This window comes from Rhipicephalus sanguineus, chromosome 5 (assembly GCF_013339695.2).
Source record: "Rhipicephalus sanguineus isolate Rsan-2018 chromosome 5, BIME_Rsan_1.4, whole genome shotgun sequence".
In the NCBI taxonomy this organism is placed as follows: domain Eukaryota; kingdom Metazoa; phylum Arthropoda; class Arachnida; order Ixodida; family Ixodidae; genus Rhipicephalus; species Rhipicephalus sanguineus.
Window position 1 is genome coordinate 81,573,547 of NC_051180.1, and position 23,695 is coordinate 81,597,241.

The 23,695-nt window shown below is 47.0% G+C and overlaps 1 protein-coding gene across 1 annotated transcript; it reads right to left on the reverse strand.

Annotated features, from left to right (window-relative positions):
• Positions 1-546: 546 nt before the first annotated feature.
• Positions 547-22,655, reverse strand: LOC119393859 (glutathione S-transferase 1). Its single transcript, XM_049415978.1, has 6 exons — positions 22,523-22,655; positions 19,052-19,144; positions 18,214-18,332; positions 11,628-11,657; positions 9,293-9,397; positions 547-708 (listed from the first exon to the last, which is right to left on the reverse strand). Exons 1-6 carry the CDS (start codon positions 22,653-22,655, stop codon positions 547-549), a joined length of 642 nt encoding a protein of 213 aa, XP_049271935.1.
• Between the last annotated feature and the right edge of the window lie 1,040 nt (positions 22,656-23,695).

A 23,695-nucleotide genomic window follows, 5' to 3' on the forward strand; every position in this document is an offset into this window, starting at 1 on the left:
AAGAATTCGAATTCGACGTTGGCTCGTTACAACTCGCATTTGTGTCATCGCTGTTCAGGTTAAATCTGACGGTGGCGAAACGTCGTTAACGACCGAGTCCTTGCCGATGCCTGAATCTATCAAGTACCGGACAAACACCAGCTATATAACGCCGAAATCATTGTGACCAGTTGAGCTTGGCTGTCACTGTTTGGCGTCCCTAATATATTCTAGGCTTCGGTTGTAGACTTAGTCGAGAGCTTTGAATGTTATTTCACTACCTGGGGTTTCTTTAGCGTACGCTGAAACGTCAGTTCAATATAATGCAGCATTAGTATCCTTCACATACAGCGACGTATCTCACAACCGTTCGTGAAGAGTGCAAACACCATCTCATCCCATCGCTCTTTCTGGTCAGCCTGTCCTTACTGAAGCATAATCTTAAATCTCCTATACTGTTTGCCTTCCTTTCGGGTCTTGCCAATAATAGAATATCTGTTCGCGCGCAACGCTGCGCGCGGATACGTTCCGTATACGTATAGCATATAGCGTGCCCAGTGGTTGCAATTATACGGCCGCCTGTTGCTGGTCGAGGAAGGCCCGCACCAGGGGCAGGGCGGTGACACGCTCGTAGTGCGCCTTCAGATGCGCGTGGCTGTCCAGGGCCCCGTGGAAGCGCTGCAGCAGCTGCACGCACGAGAACGTCACCGCCAGGTCGGCCCACGTAAGCTGCGCACGTCAGGCATACAGAGCTGTACATATATACCTAATGGCGCGAGATTATCAAACGGCACTTCTACTTCTGTGCAGCACCATCCTTCTGGTCAAAGAGGCGTTAATATGCTGTATTTGTAAATCGACGCTTACACACCGTTGATGTAAACACCTTCATCCATTGAGGACTTCGAAGTTTAAAAGCTTGCTTGTTTATGGATTTCTCCAGCCTGTGAAATCAGTAGCACATTCTAAGTCATCGAAAAAACCATGCCCGTTTAAACGGTGCGACATTGCTCATTCAAGCAAGACATAATGCACAGGGTACACTATCGGAACTACTGAAGTGATTAATGAAACAGAATAATTTCGAGTCCAGCATAAGTTAATCATTACGCGCTCGTATATTTCCTTCTTGTAAAGTGCGACGATAAAAACAGTCCCTCAGCGAGTACTACTGATCCAGGAAGTCTCCCCTCTTCCTCCCGTGCTAACCCATTCGCGATTCATGCAGTAAGCTCTCGGGAAAATTCTGTTGCTGCCAGACAAGCTCGCTCGATGCGCAGTACATCCGCAACCCCCGATGTCCCCGAAGACGAAACGTCCAAACGCCACCGCTGAGTCGTGCGAGCCCACCGGGAGCGCAACAGTGTTGATTCACAGCGGGCGTGCGGCGTCACTTATAGCCGTCTCCACCACGAAGAGCTAGCTCACGCTCGTGACGAGTACGATATACACAGCCGCGGTTTGATCCCAGAAGTGGGACGGGTCAAAAACAGCAAGCGCCGATGGCTGCTAAATATGGAGGATTCTAAATGCGCACAACGGAGAACCCGTGTCTCACGCCACCGACCGTCGAGGAAGAGGCCGCTGCACCGCGCGCTCACTTACCGCGCCGCATCAAGGTGGCAGCGGAGGCGGGGTAGGAAAGGGCCGAGGGTCAAGTGCGCGCGCGCTTTTCGAGCTCGCCGATGCTCGTCACGCTTCCTCTGTTGCACGGCAGCTTTTGTTTCTTTCATTCCTCGATGCACGCTTGCCTTTCGTTACACTCGCTTTCGCTTCGTTTATTTTAGGGGCGAAGCTCCTTAAGGCGGCACCCGTTCGTCCCTCGTAGTCGTCGTGGTCGTAGTAGTGAGTAACAAGTCTTACGCTTTGACCTCCAAGGTGGTGCCGGTGCGAGATTTCTCCTGTGCGTTGTTGAACAATAAAAAATTCGCAGCGTGCGCGTTAACTAAAAGCCGAATTCTTCTGTCTCTCATTCCCCATTAGCAGCCATTGGCATGTTCCAGTAGGAAACGTTAGTAGAAGTAGAAGTGGAAGTGTTAGCTAAAAGCCGACTTCTTCTGTCTCTCATTGCCATTAGCAGCCATTGTTTACCTCCAAGGTAGTGCCTGGTGAGATTTCTCCTGTGCGTGATTAAACAATAAAAATTTTGTTCAAAACGCCGTTGATTGATGAAATAAACCAACGAAAGACGCCAGATGTTTTGTAAAAGCAGAACGAAAGAACGCCAGATGTTTTTCTTAAAGTGTAGTAGTAGTAGTTGCATGTAGCCACCTCGCCCGATCGTCAACGGGCGAGGTGGACCGGCAACGGCGCGAGGACCCTGCCGTACGAGAGTTAAATCACACTAAAAGACATACTTTGCGGGCGATACACTCTAGTGAGCTTTCAACTTTTCGTCTTAATGTACATGATAAAGAAATTATTTCTACGAAAAACGCAAGGCACACCTTGAGCAATATGTTTGGTTTTGGGACGCTAAATGGAACCATGAGGCGATGCGAAGCCGGAGCACTTGCACGATCGCGTTCCGTTGGCTTTCGTTGGGCATGCTACCGACCTCGCGTCGTGGAACGCGCGTCCTGTCTTCCCTCTAGCCTTGCCTTTAATTCGCACAGGGCGAGCGGGGAATGCGGTCGCTCTTGGCGCTCTTTCGCTCGGGAGCGGACTTCTTCCTTGCATTTCACCGATCACAACTGATAATGAAGGGACCACGTAAACCAACAGTACAATAAAAGTTTGATGTTTAATATATACACGATGTTTCACACTCTTTATATTATGTACTGGGCGCATTTCACGGAAGAGTTTCACGGTTTACAGATGATTCCCTCCGTAGCTTCGCCCCACTCATCATCATTCACCCCGTGGATATGCTGTGATTTTTTCTCGTAGCACAGAGGCGCTTTGTTTGTCCTCGGAACGAAATAACGATAACGCCCTTCACACGGCGGAGGCGAGCGCCATAAACTAACCCGATACACTGTCGTGACCACAGCCGTCAAGTTGGATCGTGCAGTGTACGCAGATGGACGGCATCCTCGACGCGCAGCGCGGATCGGGTTATTTCGAAGTGTCAGGTATGCGATTGACGCCTGCTAAACCGAGACCGCCCTTGACAGCCTGCGGTGTATGCTGTATATCAGAGGCGGCTGTCACGATGGCTAGATGCGGATAAAATGAAATTCCGTCCGTTGTTTATACAGCTGCCCGCAAAGGTAGCCCGAAACGCCAAACACGTATATACGGGGACGCGATTACCTTGCCGTTTGCGCACTCTCAGTGCGCGATACAGTGTGCGTTTCATATTGTCACGTGGTGTGACGGTGACGAAGGCTGCAGAAAGACTGGGAAATACGTGACTTTACTTGGGCGAACATGTGGCCGGCAAATGAAAGGTGAAAGTACAAGCTGTGCATTGATAGCGGCGAGAACAGCGTCGGCCGTCGAGTAATTCGATCAGCAGTAAAGCGCGTCGGCCTTTTATACCTGCGGCATCGAAGATTCCAGCGCAGTGGCTTAACTAAGGGGGAGGGGGGGCAAGGGGGTACAAGTGCCCCGGGCGCCACTTGGGAGGGGGCGCCGAACCAAGCCCGCCTGACATGCGCTCGGGGACTTCCCGAGGACACAAACGGCGCGCTAGCCCCCCGCGCCTTGTGGAAAGGTCGCCCCTACAGGTTCTAAACCAGCCCACACTGTTCCAACGCCCCCTTCCTCGCCTTCTCCTCTGGTACCACCCGTGACGCTAGAGACTCCTCTGACTAAATGGTGCTCCTTTCCTTCAACAAACGAAACACAATCTTCTGAAAACCTGTGGCTTCCGACATTCAATTTTTCGGCGCTTTGTCTGCGTAAGCAGCCCGTGACGCTAGAGACTCCTTTGACTAAATGGTGCTCCTTTCCTTCAACAAACGAAACACAATCTTCTGAAAACCTGTGGCTTCCGACATTCAATTTTTCCGCGCTTTGTCTGCGTAAGCAGCCCTGCCTTTTTTCGTCTAGTTCAGAGTACCTTCTGTATTGAAATTGTTCTCGATGAGGTGAAGGCTTGCGCTATATTCTGTAGCCCTTGCATGAGCACGTCTCTGCGCCACGACTTCGGAATGCCTCTCGTTCTCTCCCCCCCCCCCTTTTTTTACTCATATCCAAGCCCATGAAAAGCAATAAGATAAAAAGGTCGGTGTAAGCCCGTTTCCACATAAGCATGATTTTAACCATGAAACTACCTATCCAGGGTCGTAGACCAAAACTTTTTTTCTGGGGTTCTGACTTCCCTTTATGTGTAATCCGGCATGTTTTTGTATGTGTGTGCATATACATACATATACAAAATGTAATAATATAGGGGCGGTGAGAGGTTGAACCTCCCAAACCGCCTTGGAGCTTCGCCACGGAACTTATCGCTTGAAATGTTCGTTTTCTTCTGGTTCGGCCCAAACCGCCTTGGTTCATCCACACACAATAACCGTAGTGAAAATCGGAAAGAGAACGCTGCCCACGGTCTTGTTGCTTAAGGGTTGCGATCGAGCAGCTCTTTACCAACTCATCAGACATGTCAGCCTCCAAGTTTACGGCGAGCTTTCTTGGCCAGACGTCGGGATGAAATAACGAAATGAAAAAAAAAAAAAAAACTAAGTGTGGGCTTTCCTGCAAGGTTTCTTTCTTGTCTTTTTCAAATCAGAAACTTGTTCACATACTGCTTTCTGCCATCAAATTGCGTCACCCCTCCTCATTTTCCTCTGTGTATCGGTACCTTCCCCACGACATTTACCCCGATCAGCGTGCGTAGGATGGGGTTGACTATGAGGAATGACGTCCCCGAAGTAATGTTTGAGAAGACTTCGTGGTGTGGGCGTCTTAACGTGAAGATGGAGGTGTCACGTGTGAACTCACTGTTGCTCACCAAATTACCATTTGCGTTCCTAGTTTGCAGACAAAATCGCCTTCTCAGAAGTCCTTGCTGCAAACACGTGCGCGGGAGTTCGGCTCATTGCCCCTTCTAAGCCAGCTTTATCAGCCACGCGTCGTGATGTTCGTTATCCTAGAAGTAAAACCGTAAATGTCGACTGCAGCGCCCGTGTCTGCAGTGGTGGGCCTCGTGCACGATAGCACCAAAGAGATACAGGAAGTAGAACTGCAATAGAAAATTATCCTATTACGACCACATTCGTGCCATTATTACAGTTAACTGAGCTTTAACAAGCGAGAAAATTGCAGAAAACTGAAGGATATATACATGTACTAACGCCCCTACACGTTTCTCGTTGTGATCACAAATGCAGTCCGGCCGTGTTTTTGCCGAGAGCTATTCATCTTGATATCGTTCTCATTCGTTTCGTTTTGTTACCTTGCTTCTGCCGGTGAGCGCCGTGGCAGTAAGAGCAGCCAGGTGTAGTCTGACCCCAGTGATGTTGACGTAGTATATACGAGCGAGCCTCGCAGCAATTCTGCGTCGGATTTCACACGTGTTCTGCCGCTGTCCCGCAGAGAACTAGGGGCTTCGATGGTTTTGATCTCATGGCGCTCATGGTAGATTTGTCCTCACTGGCACCCTCCCTCCTGCACTTAGGATGCGTGCCGCATTCCACGGGCGGATTGAGTGGCCCTGCTCTGCGGCGGCTCTCTTCACGGCATGGCGCCTCTGCTCGAGTTCTCCAAATATAATAATATCTGGGGTTTAACGTCCCAAAACCACGATATGATTATGAGAGACGCCGAGTTCTCCAAAAGGAAAACGCCATTAATAAAAGCGAAAAATTAAATACGCGAGAACATAAGCAGTATTTGGCAATCGGACGCCTCGCATGCCGTCGACGAAAACGACGCTTCGCTTTCCGTCGGTTGGAGCCAGGCTTCGTACTCAGAAAGAGGTGCCGCCGCCGCCGCGAGATCACGGGGGATCATTGCAGACTCACTGAAATGCAATCCTGCTTCCATGTTGAGATCTTCGCTGCGAGGTTCTAAGTCTGCAACCACATCTATCGCTGCAATCATAACAGCCGCGGCTTCACTGCACCGCGTCCAAGCAGCGGCCAATTGCACGCGTAGTGACGTGTGATGGAGCTTTCTTATTCCCTGATCAGATTCGTGACGACATCGCTTCAGCACTGAGCTTGGGGCGAGAGAAATTGAGCAAGAGATATTCGGTCTTCGCTTATGGCATTATCTCTACTAATAACTTATATTTTCACAGCACGAATTCTTCAATGCCCCTGCTCATTCCACCTCAACTTCAGATTTCTCGTTAGCGTACCTTAACTGACTGTGCGTATCGGATGCCCAAGCAGGAAATCTACACCAGAAAAACATCTATAGGCTCATGTTGTACCCACTACCTTGGGGGAGAAGGCGGATCACGAACATCGACTTCACTGTCGGCTTCAGTGAGGCGGTAAGCTACAACGACACTTCATTTTCTGCTAATATAACTCAAGATTTTGCATTTGATGTTTCATGTAAACAGGTTATGGTGGCTACATGAGATTGTATCAGCGTCATCTGGGCCATATAGACTCTGGATGAGGCACAACACACACTCAAAATAAGGCGAATTTCAAATGAATAACGTTGCCATTTGAAATAACTCCCCCCTATCTCATATGTGGGTCATTTCTGAAGGCGATTTGGCGCAGCGATTCCAACAACATATATCTACCTCCAAAATGACTAAAATCTGAATGACGATTCTGAAATATAGAGTTTTGTTTCACGGTTATGTATGAACACATGCTGACCGCAGGGGTTCCCTCAAGAAGAAAATGCTTTAGACAAGTCATGCCTGTGTAAAAATTTAAAAAAAAAACGAAAAAACATGCGATGAAGACAGTCACGTGCGGGCGGCTGCTCGCTATAGCGAGAGGTCTGCGGGCCTCGTGTTTGAGGCCCCTGGTCTAGACTGCAGCCGACGGCGGAAATGTGTGACCGGAGAGCGACAGCTCCTTTCTTAATGCGCGTGCGCCATGTCAAATATAAAGAACGCATTTTTCTTGGCAACCATTGTTCACAATCAAAATGAGCACTGGCGCCGCAATAGGCAATAATATATGCGACAATAGGGTCTGCCGGAACGAATTTTTGAATGCATCATTAGCATTGATAAAAAAATTGCAGTGGCTTAGCTCGGCTATGCCAGGATATACGTAGCGTTAGCAAAGGTTCAGCTGATTACTCCTATAGCTTTCCAGATTGTCTAGGATTATTAGCCTTCTTTCGTTCATTCTTCGTACGCTGAACCGCTAATTGCCAGGCAACTACTTCGGCATCCGATGAGATAAGCTTCTCGGCTCTTCTGCACCGTCGAGCAGCATTTGTGCTCTCCTTTCCCACGGCGTTACCCACCTGCAAACGCCAGTCAGAGGCGCTATCAAGCGGCTCCAGCGCAGTGTCAGACGGCGACTGCACAGCGAAGGCGAATAGCTGCGCGCGCGCTGGCGTCAATACCGTCAATACGTCTGCCAAGGCTACGACGTCACTCTGGAAAGCGCAGACTGGCGGCGGCGAGTCGCGCGCGCCGGCGCCAGCGGCGCCAGTTTGTCTGCCGCGGCTACGACGCCACTCCTCCTGAACCCGCAGACAAACAGCGGCGAGCTGCGCGCGGCGATGTCGGAGAGCGCGTGAGATGCCAGCTCCGGTGACCCAGCTGTGTGACGTCACTGATCCTCGCGCATGCGCAGCACGGCTCATGACGCTCCACGCGAAACCGGCTCCGGCTAGGCAAGTGTAGCTAACGCTACAAAAAATGTAGGCATAGTATGCAAATTCGATGGACGCAATAAATAATTTTGAACAATACATTTCATGGTGATGTAGCCAAAAACGAAAAGAACCGTTTACATGCCTACTTCGTCGATCTCTTTTGTGTGGTCGTACGTAATTTACGAACTTTTCGTGCAAAGCGAGACGACAACAGGACAGCGGCAAGGTCCCTTTCTTCTTTCACATTTTTTTCTACCCTTGTGGACTTCTGGTGTGTCGTACGATGCGTGGATGTGCAAGACGGCTTTAGTCCACTGTAGTGAACAATCAATTAAGAAACCGCTCATTCGCTTGCCGAGAACAGCCAGATGGCTTTTTCTTGCACATAAATAATAATAATAATAATAATAATAATAATAATAATAATAATAATAATAATAATAATAATAATAATAATAATAATAATAATAATAATAATAATAATAATAATAATAATATATATATTAGTAATCACTATCACTACCATCATGAAGGGCGCGGAAATATATTTGCCATGGGCGCCGTCTTATCTAGTTACGCCACTGTTCCAGCGTTATCCTTGGCGGCCGGGTTAGTTCCAGAATAAACTCTATCGTTCGCGTGCGGCGCAGAGTCTTATCGGGTGATTCTGAAACAATCTGGAGGATTCCCAGATACTCGGGCGCGATTTGCGCAAGGCACGGACTGGTTGTATAAAAAGAAGTGCGGGTGGCAATATAGTGTCGTTATAACATACGCACATTGTAAGATTTGGCGACGTAAAACAGAATGAAATTACCTATTTGTGGAGATTTCTTAATTACTCCCATGAGTCGGTCTTCTGCGGCTACGTCTACAGGGCCCTACAGTGCGTTAAGGTCATCGATCTGTCGCCTACCCTTAGCCATCAGAACGAGCGAATATTTCGCTCTTGCGTTTGCATATAAGTCAACGTATATCTTAATCATGAGGATAGAAGTCCTTCGCTCCAGCAAATAAGTTTAAAAATCTGACAGCTTTTTTTAAAGGTCTGAAAACACGTGAGAGCATTCAGACGAGATCCCCCTATCAATGAGAGAGAGAGAGAATTTATGCAGCGAGGTCGGCCTGAGCTAGTGCGCTCTAGCCTGCTGCTCTGCACAGGGGAAAAAAAGAAAGGGAAAAAAACAAGGAGTGATGAGGGGTGATGATGGGGAGAGGAAGGAGATATGCGTATATACAATAACCACGTGACATAGTGGTTTCGCTATAGTTTTGTGTCCAGTTCTGTGCTCTTAAGAAAATCTATCACAGCCCTGACAGCAGTTGGTGACTTTGTCTGGTCGCACATAGCTGTGAAAATTGTACATTTCCATATGCGAATACTAACACTGCATCTCATTGCACTTGGTCGCGACCTTCTACCTTAAATACTTATTTCTCGCAGTGACATTTCCAGTCTCACCTCTTAAACCATGTAGGTGCTCCTCTCAAAAACCTTTCTTCTCACTCACTTCAGTTATTGCTTCCTCTCTAACCTGCAGTGTCCATACCCACTGTCAGTTAACTACATTCATGTTCTCTTTCATGTTAGTTTTGATAATAACGGGCCTGCATCACCTACCTGGTTGCCTACGAAGTATTCGGTACCGTTGTCCTTGAGGAGCTTCTCGAAGTACCGCAGGTATCTCGGCACCTTCTCTCGCAAATCCTTGGCTTCGGCGAGTTTCTGCGGGAAGAAACGCGAGTGCATACCAGGGTGCGTGTGACGCTGAGCGCTTGCCCTTGCATTCTTAATAATAATTGTGGCGTTTAACGTCCCAAAACCACCATATGACTATGAGGGACGCCTCAGTAAAGGGCTCCGGAAATTTCTGCCACCTGGGGTTCTTTAATGTTCACCTGAATCTTAAGTACACGGGCCTCCAGCATTGCGCAACGCAGTCGGGATTCGATTCCGCGACCTTCGAGTCAGCAGTCGAGCACCGTAACCGCTATACCACCGAGGCGGGTGCCGTTGCATCCTCACTCTAACCGTGAAGAGAATTCGGTAGCCGCGTTCGCAAAATTTTGTTGTGAGCCAGTGGAGAGAGCTGAGAACTTATTATCTGGTCCTTAAAATTTAGTTTATTGGGGTCCACCCTTTGCTGAGAAATGTAACTGCTACAGGGGCGTAACCATAAATATTTTTCAAAGGGGGGGGGGCGGGGCGGGGGTCAACCATACTTTATGTATGTTCGTGCGCGCGTTTGTATGTGTGCGTGCAAGCAAAATTGAAAATTTCAAGGGGGGGGTTGAACCCCCCCAACCTCCTCTCCCTTAGCTACGCCCCTCAACTACTGGATGCGTGCAGATTGAACCTAAAGATCTCAAAAGGACGATCAATATCTAGTATTCACTGCGGCCTAGGCCTTAAGAGTGTGTGGACGGCCGTATTCTAATACGTAGCAACGGCACTAAGCACATTGTCCCGACGACGCCCTGAAAGTAGTGATGCAGAACTATCGATGGTACTATCGATACTATCGATAGCTGAGTCACTATCGAACTATCGATAGTGAAAAAAACTATCGATAGCACTATCGATAGTAAAAAATTCGATGGTACTATCGATAGTATAAGATCAACAGCGCGAACTCACTGCAGAATAAACTTGGTTCCCCGTGCGCCTGGTACATAGTGCAGCCGGAGGAGCAGGCTGAAGAGCACGAAAGTTGACATGATTGTGTTCTTCACCAGAGTGCTTTGCTGACACATGATCATAAAGTGAAACTGTTCAGCGGTAGCGAAAAGGAAGGCGTTACATGTGGTGGGACTCTGCGGCTTCAAATTATATTGCATTTTATGATTTAAAAATAAAAGATATCAAGAAGTTCATTGTAAGGTGTAACTGGTTAAATTTGGATACAAATTTATTGATGGGGACATTCCGTCATTTTCACTGCGGAAATAATTAATTTCTCTGCCAAAAATTGCTCATAAATTAAGCGAAGCTGGTAGGCTATCGCAAATATTTTGGCAATATGGCCGGCCAGCAACCGCATCATTATTCACACCACTATCGATAGTATTGTCACGTGATTGTGACGGTGAAGAATACTGCAGCAAGACTGGGAAATACGGAGCTCTTTATTTGGGCGAACTTGTTCCCAGAAAATCTAAACTCATAATACAAGCGATGCATGCTGCGCACTGATAGCGACGAGAACAGTCGTTGGCTGTCGAGTGATCTGATCATCTGTGGAACACGTCGTCGTTTATAGATCAGTCATCGAATCTTCCAGCGTTATCGCTGGTGCTCGCGTAAGCTCTCAAATAAACTTGACTATTCGCGTCCGACGCGTAATCCCAACAGAATAACTCAAACAATCGTGAAGCTGCTCAAACATTACGACGCGGTCTGCGTCAAACGTTGCTAACAGTCTTTTTGTGGGTGAAACCCGAATACGTCAAAACAAAGCAATAAACACGCATGGCAGTAATATCGCTATAGTATGCAAGGGTTGACGCTTGGCAGGGTTGAAGCGCTCTTTACCTCTGTTGTCCCGTCCCTTCCTAATCGTTCTATGCGCTGTTAACATTTTGTAATGAGTCGCTAGAGTAATATTAACGATGGTACTACCGATTGCACTCTCGATAGTTTGTCGATAGTAGCACTATCGATAGTTTGTACACACTATCGATAGTTTCAAAAAAACTATCGATACTATCGATAGTCAATTTACCGATAGTTCTGCATCACTACCTGAAAGACCGTTAGTGACGTGTATAGGCCCAGTTACAGCTTGCCTGATCTGAAAAGCCTCCTTCGACGAAAGAATCCCTCTTCTGTTGTCAGAGAACGCTTCCAACAGGTCAATTTTCTTATGTAACAAATAGGAAAAAGATGTATGTAGGCCGCACGAATGTATAGCGTCATCCGAAAAGGCGTGCCTCTCTTTTATAATCTCAAAGCTTACGTAAATCTCCTTGTCGGGAGACCAGCAAGTCTGCAAAAAAAAGGCAGTTTTTAAAAGCGAAGCTGCTTAAGCTCGCCGTAATTTGTCTGTCGGAAACAGAAATGATCATCATCATGAATGCGCTCTCTTCGTCCTCTTCATCTTCTTCCTCTTTTTCGCTCCCGAAACACGTGCGCCGAAGAGAGAGAGATATAAAGAAAGAGACAGAGGAATTCTCGACGAAACAAAAATTCTTCACGAGGCGGGATTCGAACCCGCGTACACTCGATCCGAAGGCGAGCGTCCCAACCATTCAGCTATCCAGGCACGCTAGCAGACCATAGCATAGCCTTGTTATAGTGTAGCAGGGGGGCTGGGAAAGGGAAGTGGGCGTGAGGAGGAGAGAAAGGAGGAGGGAGAGAGTAAAACTTAGCATAGAAAGAAATAGAAAGAGAGAAACGGCGAGAAATAAATGCAGAAAGATAAAGAAAGAAATAATGAGAGAGAATCAAAGAGAGAGAGAGAAAGAAATAGAGTCAGAGATAGAGAAATGGATAGAAAGAAGGGGGCAGCAAGCTAGAAAGAGAAGGGATGAAGGAGGAAGAAAGAGAATAAATAGAGAGAGAGAAAATAAATAACTAGAAATAGACATAGAAAAAGACAGAAAAAACAGAGAGAAAAAGAAAGAAACAGAGGAAGAAAGCAAAAGCAAATTTGCAAAACTTATCAAAACAGCAAGTTTAGCATATTGCGCCTCCAGTGCAAGCTACCCTATTTTTTATCCTTTTTTTTACGATAGCGTGCAACCCTTCTCTGCACTGGGTGACCGCACGTGATTTTTTTTATTTATCGTAGTCGTGTTACAAAACAATTATGCCAAGCCAACTATAGGCCATGGGTACGCTTGGGACAGTAGTCATATCACTAACTGACGTGACTTCAGTCAGCGCGTCATTTACAGATAAAACCGACGGGCTGCATTTGTCGGAGAATCCAATATCATTATCTTCAGTTGGTAAATCTAGACACATTTAAACGTGCTATAAGACATGACAAGCATATTCTTCGATATACTCAGCTCCACTACGCAGGGGCGTAGCCAGAAATTTTTTTCGGGGGGGGGTTCAACCATACTTTATGTATGTTCGTGCGTGCGTTTGTATGTGTGCGTGCCTATATACGCAAGCAAAACTGAAGAATTTCGGGGGGGGGTTGAACCCCCCCAACCCCCCCCCCCCCTTGGCTACGCCCCTGCCACTACGGTACAAATCTGTATCCCAGCGATCTCAATCTAGCCCGGTACTGATTCAGGCTTGAATACCTACATTTGGAGTTTACCTTATCAATATAAATAACCTTCACACCTCCTGTTGTTCTCAACCTCAACTATACAGCACAAGGGGCGTAGCCAGAAATTTTTTTGGAGGAGGAGGGGAGGGGGTGTTCCGATTCCTATATGTATGTTCGTGCGTATGTTTGTATGTGTGTGCGTATATATACACACGGAAAATGCAAAAACGTTCACCGACAATTACGATACTGCCTAATGCGAATTCTGAGCGCAGCTTCGTGTTGGGGCAACGCCAACTGTGTTTTAAGTTTTGGCTTTCCGCAGTGGTAGCAATGTAATATTCGTTACATTTTGCCACAGAAACTGCCAGCGCTCGAGTGCTACGCACACCACTCTGTGCATTACAGGCGTCGCGAACCAAGCGAAACGCCGACAGCGTTCGAGTGATCGTTCGCTCTATCGGTTACGTCAACGCCAACGGCGACGCCGCTCAACGCAGGAACGGAAAAGCTGCGCTCTAAAACACCAGCCCTGCGCGGAACGCGCAGCACAGTCCCAGCGAAAGCTGGAAGAGCACCACACGTGAGAGAGAGAGAGAGAGAGATAGTAAACGTTTATTAGCAATTAGATGCTTGCGAGTAGGGTTCACTTGCAATGGCCGCCGGCCGTCGCGGATCAGGTAGGGAAGCATCCACCACTACGCCATTATTCGTCTTTCTGCAGCGGATAAACGAGGTACCCGCTACACATCTGTAAGGTATAATGTGCACTTTGTTGATGCTGCATGTGGCTGATGACGGTGAAGAATTATGGCTGAGCAGTGGGTGGGAGCCACTAAACCACACACTCGTTGCGCAATTAGCGTTGCGCGACGTCTGGTTGTCATTTTACTCCTCTGTCACGCTATATTACATAAAGGAAAGAAGATCATTTTTAAGGGCTCGTTTTTCTTTGTTATACACAATATTAATGAGCACTAAGAGACAATAATGCCAAGGAAAGTATAGGGGATGTTATTAGTAGTAAATTTAATGTAAATGTGAAGAAAGAAAAGTGGACGAAAAGATAACTTGCCGAGGGCCGGGACCGAACCTACGACCTTCGAATAACGCGTCCGATGCTCTACCAACTGAGCTACCGCGGTGGCCATCCCCCTGTCCTCTTTATATGTGTATTAAACGTGGGAGTGTCAGTCACCCATGACGGCGAGTGTGGAACACTCTTTTTCTGCCTGTTGGCGTCACGTAGCACGTGAACTTATTACGAGCTGGCAGCTGACCAATAAGAGCATAGGACGCGTTATTCGAAGGCCGCAGGTTCGGTCCCTGCCCGCGGCAAGTTATCTTTTTGTCCACTTTTCTTTCTTCACATTTACATTACATTTACTACTAATAACAGCCCCTATACTTTCCTTGGCATTATTGTCTGTTAATGCTCATTAATATTGTAGTAATTAGGATATAAATGCGAAGAAAGTGGACGAAACGATAACTTGCTGCCGGCAGGGACCGAGCCAGCGATCTTCGAATAACGCGTCCGATGTTCTACCACTGAGCTACGGCGGCGGTCATCCTCCCGTCCACATCATGGGGTATATATGTGTTTTTAAAACTAGGAGTGTTATATTAGATACACCTATATTACATAGGTTAACGCGATTCCTTGACCGGCATGACGCCTGTATAGAGTATTTTTGCAAATGAGTTACAAGCATCAGCGTAGCTCTATGGTAGAATACTCGACTGCCACGCAGAGGACGTGGGTTATGCTGGTATGCATGCACAGCATATGGAAAACGAGAATGGCGGTACAAAATGCTGATCTAGAAGCTCGTTCCGCTAGAGAATATTTGATCGAATATGCAGTATATTTGAGAGAAACCTATTGAGTTCAGGAAGAACCACCAACATGGATTGCTATGTTAGATGACATGGTTTCATTGAAGCGGTTTTAAATATTCGACAGGTTGACCTTTCTGAACAGCACCATCATTGCTATGCGTGTTGTTTTTATTTTGTGTGTTGAATACGTATGTTTGTGACATGAAATTGAAAACTGTGGGTAATAAAGGAAAAAAGGCCGCGCAGAGGGCCCGGCTTCAAATACCGTTCGATTTCAAGATATTTTTTATTTTATTTTTTCGTGTCTATCGGTTACGCCACCGACGCCAACGGCGACGCCACTCAACGCAGGAACGGGCGTCTAAGAGCTGCGCTCTAAAATTTCAACGGATAAACCCCCCAATCCACCTCCCCCACCCCCCGGCTACGCCCCTACAGAAACCGCCGTTTGCTCTCTATTTATATATTAGCATTAACCCTACCATTATTTTTTTTCCTTCTATCGTTCCCTGCATGGCCCTTTAAAGTTTATTCAAAGCTTTTTCTGTCGTCCAACTTTCGGCACATACAGAACAGCTTAGTACTGGTAGAAGGCGTTGGTCATAATGATCAGCAAAATACAAAGTACTAAGGAACGCTAAATAGTACTTGTAAAATTTCAAGCACACTGCGACCTTCAAGATTGATCCGACCGTGAGGTTCCCAATGCGTTGCTCCCAGCGGCATCAGGAGGGCTGGGCACAAAGCAACGCCACGTCGACCGCATGCTTAGTACACACGCTGAGCTATTCCGAGACTACTAATTGAATGAAGGCCACCGAAGGCGCCTGGATAAAGCCTTCACGCAGAACTTTCCGGAGAGCAAGCTGCGCCGATCTTAAGCGCTTCGATTTTTCATTAGGACCCTGCAGAGCAGCAGTAAATAGACTGGCTCCAATTAATAGACGCTGCTACGCAGGTGAATAACGGTCCATTTATTTCTTGTGCACTCAGTCTCTGATGCGAGGAACTCGACAAAACTTAAAAGGTTCACGAAGTCATCACTTAAGTACGAGGCACTGTTAATGTCGTATGGCGCAGAGCGGGCCCACGATTCTTGTTAGATGTTAACGAAGATAATAAAATGTCCCCGGTAACTCTTTTTGTGTGTGTGTGTGTGTGGCATCGTTACTTAAGAGTCACACACGTATGGGTGAGTTAGGGCATACGTAAGAGTAGGCTGTCCCAAAACGCATAGTTAAAAACTGCCCAGTTCCTATAAATACGCACGCACGTTGCACGAACAAACAACACGGCAAATTTACGAGTAATATAAACGAGAAAAAAACAACAAAACTAAACAAAATCGGGACAAGCAATCGACACATGCGCAGTCGTTAATGATCAAGTGAAGGTTCGATAAAACACTACTACGCGTGAGACACACGAGCGTTCTTTTCGTGTGGTCAGTCCATCAAACGCAAATTACACGCATATTTTTAAATACACTCGTTAAATCAAGTTAATTCAGTTCGTGTCCATTAATATCCCTTATAAGGCAGGCAAGGCGTGTATCTTCGTTTAGTGAAGCTTGAACATGGCGTGGGTATCTCTCATTCTGCAATAATGCGCGTCCCTTTGCGTAGGCGTGTTAAAACATTGCGGCATGCACTGCGATTCAGAGGTATCCCCAGTTTCGAGCACATATAGGTGACCCACGCCGCAAATGTTAAGCACTACAAATATTTTAACGTCGCTGTGAAAATTGCTTCATGAAAAAAAAAATTCACTTAAAACAACACACGGGCGTTTTCTCTCCTTCCTTTTTTTCTGCAGGGAGGGAACTGAATTTTTTTTCCTTTAATCAGTATGTTAGCTATTTTTTAGCTTACAATACTGCCACAAAGAAATCCAGTAAGTTCAAAAGAAATACCTTTTTTCCACATATATATAAATCAATTATATATTCATCGCACCGGTAATAACAACACTATTCCATGTCCATTAACAGTAAATTTATAGATTTCTCTAAGTTAGCTGCTCCAATCACCCCTACATTGCATCAGCGGGCGTCAACGTAAACCACCAAGCGTCAAAATTTTATCGCCAGCTATAGCTCTCCACCGTGATCAACTGCGTTCCCTTTCCCTTAAAAGGACACTAAAGTGAAACAATGAATCGGTTTAGATTGATCAATTGTGCTCTGAGAACTCTAATGTAATTTCGCCATCGTATGGTTATTATGAGGAGAAAATCAAGGTCAAAGTTTCATTCTTTAAGTTTCACGCCAAATTCTCCGTGCGTGACGTCATGGATTTCAAAGTGTATTTATCGTATTTTGGAGACATTGGCTCAAAGGATTTTTTTGGAAACTTGGTATGTTAAGCGTACGGCTAGCTCAGAGGACAATGTACTTCATTTTTACCGATTAGGACCTACGTATGACCTAGTAGACGCCGCCAAAATCTATGACGTCACGGCGTTTGGTGCGGGAATTTCAATGTGGCGCCGCCACCCGTGCTTTCTTTTCGTTCGTTTTCTCGCTTACCGAGCGTCTTCTCGCGAAAACAATGCTGTTCTCGGTATTGTGAAACTGTAGTTTACTGATATACGAAAAATCATTTTTCTCTTTTAGCGTCCCTTTAAAGGGGCCCTGCGACACTTTTTCAACATGGTCAGAAAGCGCTGCAGATCGGTAGTCGAGGCTCCTGAGAACACGCGAGCCAAACATTATAGCTCAGCACGCGGCCTGGAATTTACAGTTAATTGTCAAAGTCAGCTAGAAATCGTTCCCTCTTCTCTCGACAAATGATGCCATATACCCAAATGACCGCGCCATACACCCAAATTCACGGCCATTTACTCAGATGAACATCGTGAGCTGCATAGTCACTGTGGCTGCCACGGGAGGCCGCCACGTGCCAGCGCGCGCGCTCGCGATCACACTGAAAGTAAGCCGCGCGTTCGAAGAAAACAACAAGAAAAAGTGCTCAAGGTCATGGCGCGCGCGTGACGTAACTTCTTTCCCCCGTGCCATCCCTCCTTGCTTAACTTCCAGCGCGTTCGTCGGGACGAGTGAAGAGAAAGCAATTACAGCGTGCTACAAATCTCTGTAACTCCGCTCGTGCTTGACGGATTCTAAAATTTTGTGCGGCGGTCGATTCGTGAGGCAACAAACTTCTTTTATAAGGTCATTCGATGGTTACTTGGAAAATTGTTGCAGGGCCCCTTTGACATACATTACGCAACGCTGTAGACGACTGCACGTCTGTATGCCCGCAGAGAGCCTTCTATAACTTTCTAAATGTCTTCACAAAACTTCCGCGCTCTATATAGTGTGTTTGAAAGATCTAGCAAAAGGCGTCGGCGCTGCCGCTAGATATATTTACGGGCCTTTACTTTGGGAGTACTCTCTCAGCTGACGCTGTTCTTGATGTACGCTTGATAAGAACTTTCACAGTACAAACGCTTTTTTTTTTTTTCTTCGTTCACTCACGTCTTCTTCGGGAGCCAGTCTCTGGGGCTTTGCGTGACGAACGCTGGAGAAGAGAGAGGCGATACCAGTGACAATGGTGGCGCACTTGGTAGCCTCCCGGGCGTCCTTGCCTTCGAGACCTGCATTATATACCCCGCGTGCGTCCAAATGTACCTCACTGCACTCACATTTAGGTACTGCTGAGACACGAGAATTGATTGATTGATTGATTGATTGATTGATTGATTGATTGATTGATTGATTGATTGATTGATTGATTGATTGATTGATTGATTGATTGATTGATTGATTGAATACGCCATTACGGAATTATTTAATTCAATACCGAATTCAATACGGCAGCTATGAGAGACCGAAGAGGAATTTAGAGAACCAAGTGTAAAGCCGGCGTCAAAATTTTTAGAGACCACTAGCCCTGAAAAAATTCTGGATTTATCAGCAATTTGAGACTATTCGGTAGAACTGCGCAGTATGCATGTTGTTAGAGCATTTTAGAACTGGCCGGAAATCAAAATTCAAGGCTGCCTGCCGAAGGAGTGGGGATCGATATTCAGATTTTCCTTGTGTTCGTGGTCCATAAGCTTTTGACACTGGCTGTATAGTCGTGAGCAATATGAGCTGGAGCACAGAAATTGCCTTTATAAGGACACTGAATGCTCAAACGGATAAGTATCTCTGGAAATTCAGTACGTCACATTCGTATGAGTACATTACAATTAATCGTTTAATAAACACGAATTCGGCACTCCAGCTCACATTGCTCACGACAGTACATATAGCGCATGGCTACACAGTTTTCGTTGCGGCTTGGGAGGTAGCCAGCCCGGCGGTCACTCACCGTACTGCCTGGCGATGTAGACGCATATGGCGTAATCTGCACCCAACATCTCGCCGTCTGCGTACAGCACCGGCAGCGAGCCGAACGGTGCGTCTGCGTGGTCCCCAGTGTTCAGCCGTCGTGAACAGAGTATAGAAAGAAAGATGAGGCGAAAGGAAAGAAAATGTACCGTTTAACGTTTTTTCACGGATTCCCAAGCTTTCTCGGTGTAACCATAGTTTCGCACACCGCCAAGAGGAACGAAAGACGAAAGAACACACAGAAAAATTGTCCTTTTCTTGCTTATTGAGCTATCACAATGTATAAGTCCGTGCCGACTATTCCAATCGCAGTACGACTCAGTGTACCTCGTTTGCTATATAAAAGGCTACAGCAAAACTTCTAGCCGGCCTAGTTGGAACGAATTCATTGTGGTACTTGCGCGAAAACAAACGGGGATGAAGAAAGAAGACACACGGATTGCGCTAGTCCGTGTGTCTCCTTTCTTCGTCCCCGTTTGTTTTCGCGCAAGTACTACAATGAATAAAAGGCTAGCTGTATTGCATTTAATTGCGGACAGTACGCGAAAAACTCCGGTTATTATGAGTTCAATTTGTGCGCCTGTATAGATGCAGTCGCGAACACAGGCCTCTCGGAGTGTTCAGGCTCGTCGCAAATCTCGTTTACAAAGCGTTGTTTTCTACGTGAGAGATGGCGACGAGCGGGTGTATTAATTGTTGCTGTACAACTACACAGCATATACGTCTGCATGTGCCTTCTTCTCCCCCATGACCCCACTATACGATTTGAAAGCTCGCTCCATGTATCTCTGGAAATGGTGGCGACCACCCAACGGTAGGGGGGAAAAAAAAGAAAGAGAGAGTGGGGGCCAGTTGTAGATCCCCCAGGTACGTCGTCATGTAAACGAAGTTTAGTTTTCGAAACTCCGTCCTAATAAGCTAATTTCAAAGAAAGTTCGTGTCCCGAACAGCGGTTTAATACTTGCTCAAAATTGATTAATGATACGGAGTCAGCGTGAATGCAGAGATCTCACTTTATAAAGCTGTCCGTGACCTTTTCTACACTGCCCTCTACAAGTTAATAGTGCACTATTCTGCGCGCTGCCCTCTACGAGTTAATACCTTAGGGATAAAAAAAGAACGATAGCCTAACTTTGGGACCATAAGGAACACCTTATACTCTTCTGTATAGTAGAAGCCGGGTTTCTTCGAGGATTCGAGGTTGTTAAAAGTTGGATGCTCCATACACTTTTATTTTCTCCGGCTTTATAAAACTGCGCGAAAACTGACACGGTTTCATACCGCCGTATCTCCCTGCGATACCGGTGTATAATAGGTGGCGTGCGCCGCATAACCACGGATACCTTGGAAGTCTGCAAGCCCTCGCGAGCAGCATTGCAGAAGCACTGTGGCGTGAAACGCGCTGCGCCGAGCGAGTCTGGAGCAAATCAATTTCCTGCAGCCAGTCATGCTGGGTTGCGGCCGCCGCTGCTTAGGACAGCGTTCACGGAGGCGTCGACGCTTACACAAGGCCTGGTATACAGCTTATAGAGAGAGCAGCGGCAAGAGAGTAGCCCGAAACGTACACGCCTCATTTGATTCGGTTCTATATACCACACACACGACATATCGCAGGGGGAACGGAAATTTAGTCGCTGCCGCGGCACGCACGCACCATTCAGAAAGTGTACGTGACCCGCTTCCCGCGTAACGAGTGGGGAGAAAAAAATGATATACGGAAGGAACATTTCTTTGATGTGGTCGAGCGTGTCACGCCTTGTCACAACGCTGTATGTTTCGTTCTTCCTGCGAAACATTAATGCCACTCTAGAAGTGAACAAAAGGCATATATAAGAAGTGGAGGCGCACGTACAAAATATTAGAACAGCTTCGCACTGGTGGTACCAAGCATAGGCGTGCGCAGAGGGGGGGGGGGGGGGGGCAGGGGGGCGGCCGCCCCCTCTGGTCTCCTAAGAAGAGGAGGGCGCAAAGTCTGCCCCATACATTGACTTAATAGGGAGGGGGGCGCCGCGATGAACCTTCGCCCCCCCCCCCCCTCTGAAGGGGAACCCTGCGCACGCCTATGGTGCCAAGCCTGAAGGAACAGCGGAGTTGGGAGGCTTTCCTTAGCCTACCAGCCATGCCTAGCCTAGAGATAGCCACTTAAGCCTAGATATAGCCACACGAGCATAGAGAGGGGCATTTAAGCCTAGGAAAGCCAGGTTGACTCTCGCTCTCTATTTCTTTCTCTCTCTCTTTCTAACTCGCCATTCCTTTCTATCTCTTTCTTTCTGTCTGTTTCTCTCTCTTTCTGTTTTTCTTTCTCTCTCTTTCTCGTTCTCTCGCCTATAGCAACGCATACATATGGTTCTCATGAATGATTGTTCTGCTACCGTGCTCGGATAGCCGAGTGGTTACGAGGCTCGCCTTCGGACCGTGCGTACCCGGGTTAGAATCCCACCTCGCCGAGAAATGCTATGTCGTTTTGTTTATTTATCCTTCTCCTCTCCGCCTCTCATCTCTTCTCCTCCTTTCCTTCCTCCTTTCCACTTCGCCGAGCAAAGTTTTCGTGTAACGCTCGTCTCCCTCCTCCTTCCCGGCTCCTTGCCTCAGCACTCCTCGTTTTAATAGGCTTCCCACCGCAGGCTCCAACCTCCTTACTCACCGCTCTCCACCACTCCCATTCTCTCCGCTCTCTCCCTCCACTGTCTTCGCTTTCCCTCGCACCTGTTGTACTCGACAGCGGGGCTTGCCCCATTCCTGTGGCGCATACCCACCCGAGTTTTTGCGGACGCCACCGGACTTACCCCGAGCTTAAGACCGGGCCCCGATCGAAACGTCGAAAAAAAAAAAAAAATATATATATATATATATATATATATATATATATATATATATATATATGCAATTATCGGCCTATATGTAATCGAGAAAGGAAAAGTAATGTGCTGGTGAAATTTTAAGCTACTTTCCCGGTAAACCAGACCCAAGTCTTAGTGACATCTCTGCGTTTCTGTCTATCACTCACTCACTCACTCACTCACTCACTCACTCACTTTCGAATAAGAGATTACTCGTATAGAAGCTACCCATACGCGACGTATATTACGCTAATATATGCTGTACGTATATACAGCAATGGACAGGTGCACGCAGTTTCTATTTCCTAAATCCCTGGTCTTCATGCCATAACACGAAATGTACTTCTCTACGCATTACTTATTCGTTTGCAGCGTCTGTTTGTACCGCCACGGGCGTTGCGAGTGGTCATACTGCTTGACTTAGCATACCTGTTTTCTCGAGTAACGCGATATAATCAGTGCTGCAGCAACCATTACGAAAACCACCACAGTTAGTAACGCATTCCCAGTATAGGTTGAAGTGTAGCCCATTTGCGAAAGTGCGAGCAATCGCGGCGAGTGCATTACGCAAAGCGTCGTTCGCAGTAGTCCGCTAATCTCATTTCGTTTACCGGCTTCAGCCTCGGTCGCCTTGGACTTCTCGTAGGTGACGTACTCGAACTCGACGCCGGCGTAGGTGAACAGCAGAGCCGCGAGGCGCCCGGACGACGGAACCTTGTAGTCGACCAGCTTGTACTGCGGCATTTCGGGCCTGCGTCAAGTGATCCGAATAACTCGAGCTATAAGAGTCATTTATTAGACGACGCGGGACGCGTTGCAAGAACCTTGCGTGCGCTTGATGTGCGTGCATTCAGAAAAGCGTACAGCAATATGCGTGCGCAGGGTCCCGTATTGGAAGAGGCACTATAGCCCAACGTTACTAAGTAACGTTGCTATAGCCTGAAGACGATCTCTACCCCTTCCCACTCCATCTTTGGCATCCGTCAACAAACAAAAACAAGAAAGTTTACTTGCACAGACCTAATGATTTATTTTTAGCGAAATATGGATTTCAACTTACACATTTTACTGCAGTTGCAACGCCATACTTAGAGCGGGACACTAAAGTGGAAAAAGAAATTTTGGGCAGCCACGCACTGGTGGTACGAAGAGTGAGGAAATAGCGGACTTTTCCCTCCTCCTTAACTTAACTTCTCTTTCCCATCCCTTGCTATACTATACCTTAAAAGACTATGCAATGCTTTACCCTCTCCCCCACCCCTCACCCTCAAACCACTCGTCACACTCACTTCCCATTTGCACCCCTTTGCTATACTATAAAAGGTTGTGCTATGCTTACCCTCTCCCCCTTTCCCACCTCATCACCCTAATTTACCTTTCCCACCCCTTGCTATACTATACGTGGCTTGCTATGCTTTACCATCTCCCCTCTACATCTTCATATCACGCCCCCTCACTTCCTATACTGTATACTATACAAGGCTATGCTATACTTAACCCTCTCCCATCCTCACTTCCTTACTCCTCACCCTCACATCACTCCTACGCACGCTCACTTCTCTTTCCCACCCCTGTTATACTATACTATACAAGGCTATGCTATGCTTTACCCTCTCCCCTCCTCCTTTTCCGACTCCTCACATCGCTATCTCTCTCGGCGAATCTATGCTTTCCCTCTTTGAACGTGGCGTGAAGGCTGGGCGCGGCTGGGCAAGCTTTCACGAGCAACGTCGGCCTAACCTCAGGCTTAGACAGTTCCGCTACTAATATTAAATCAATTTACA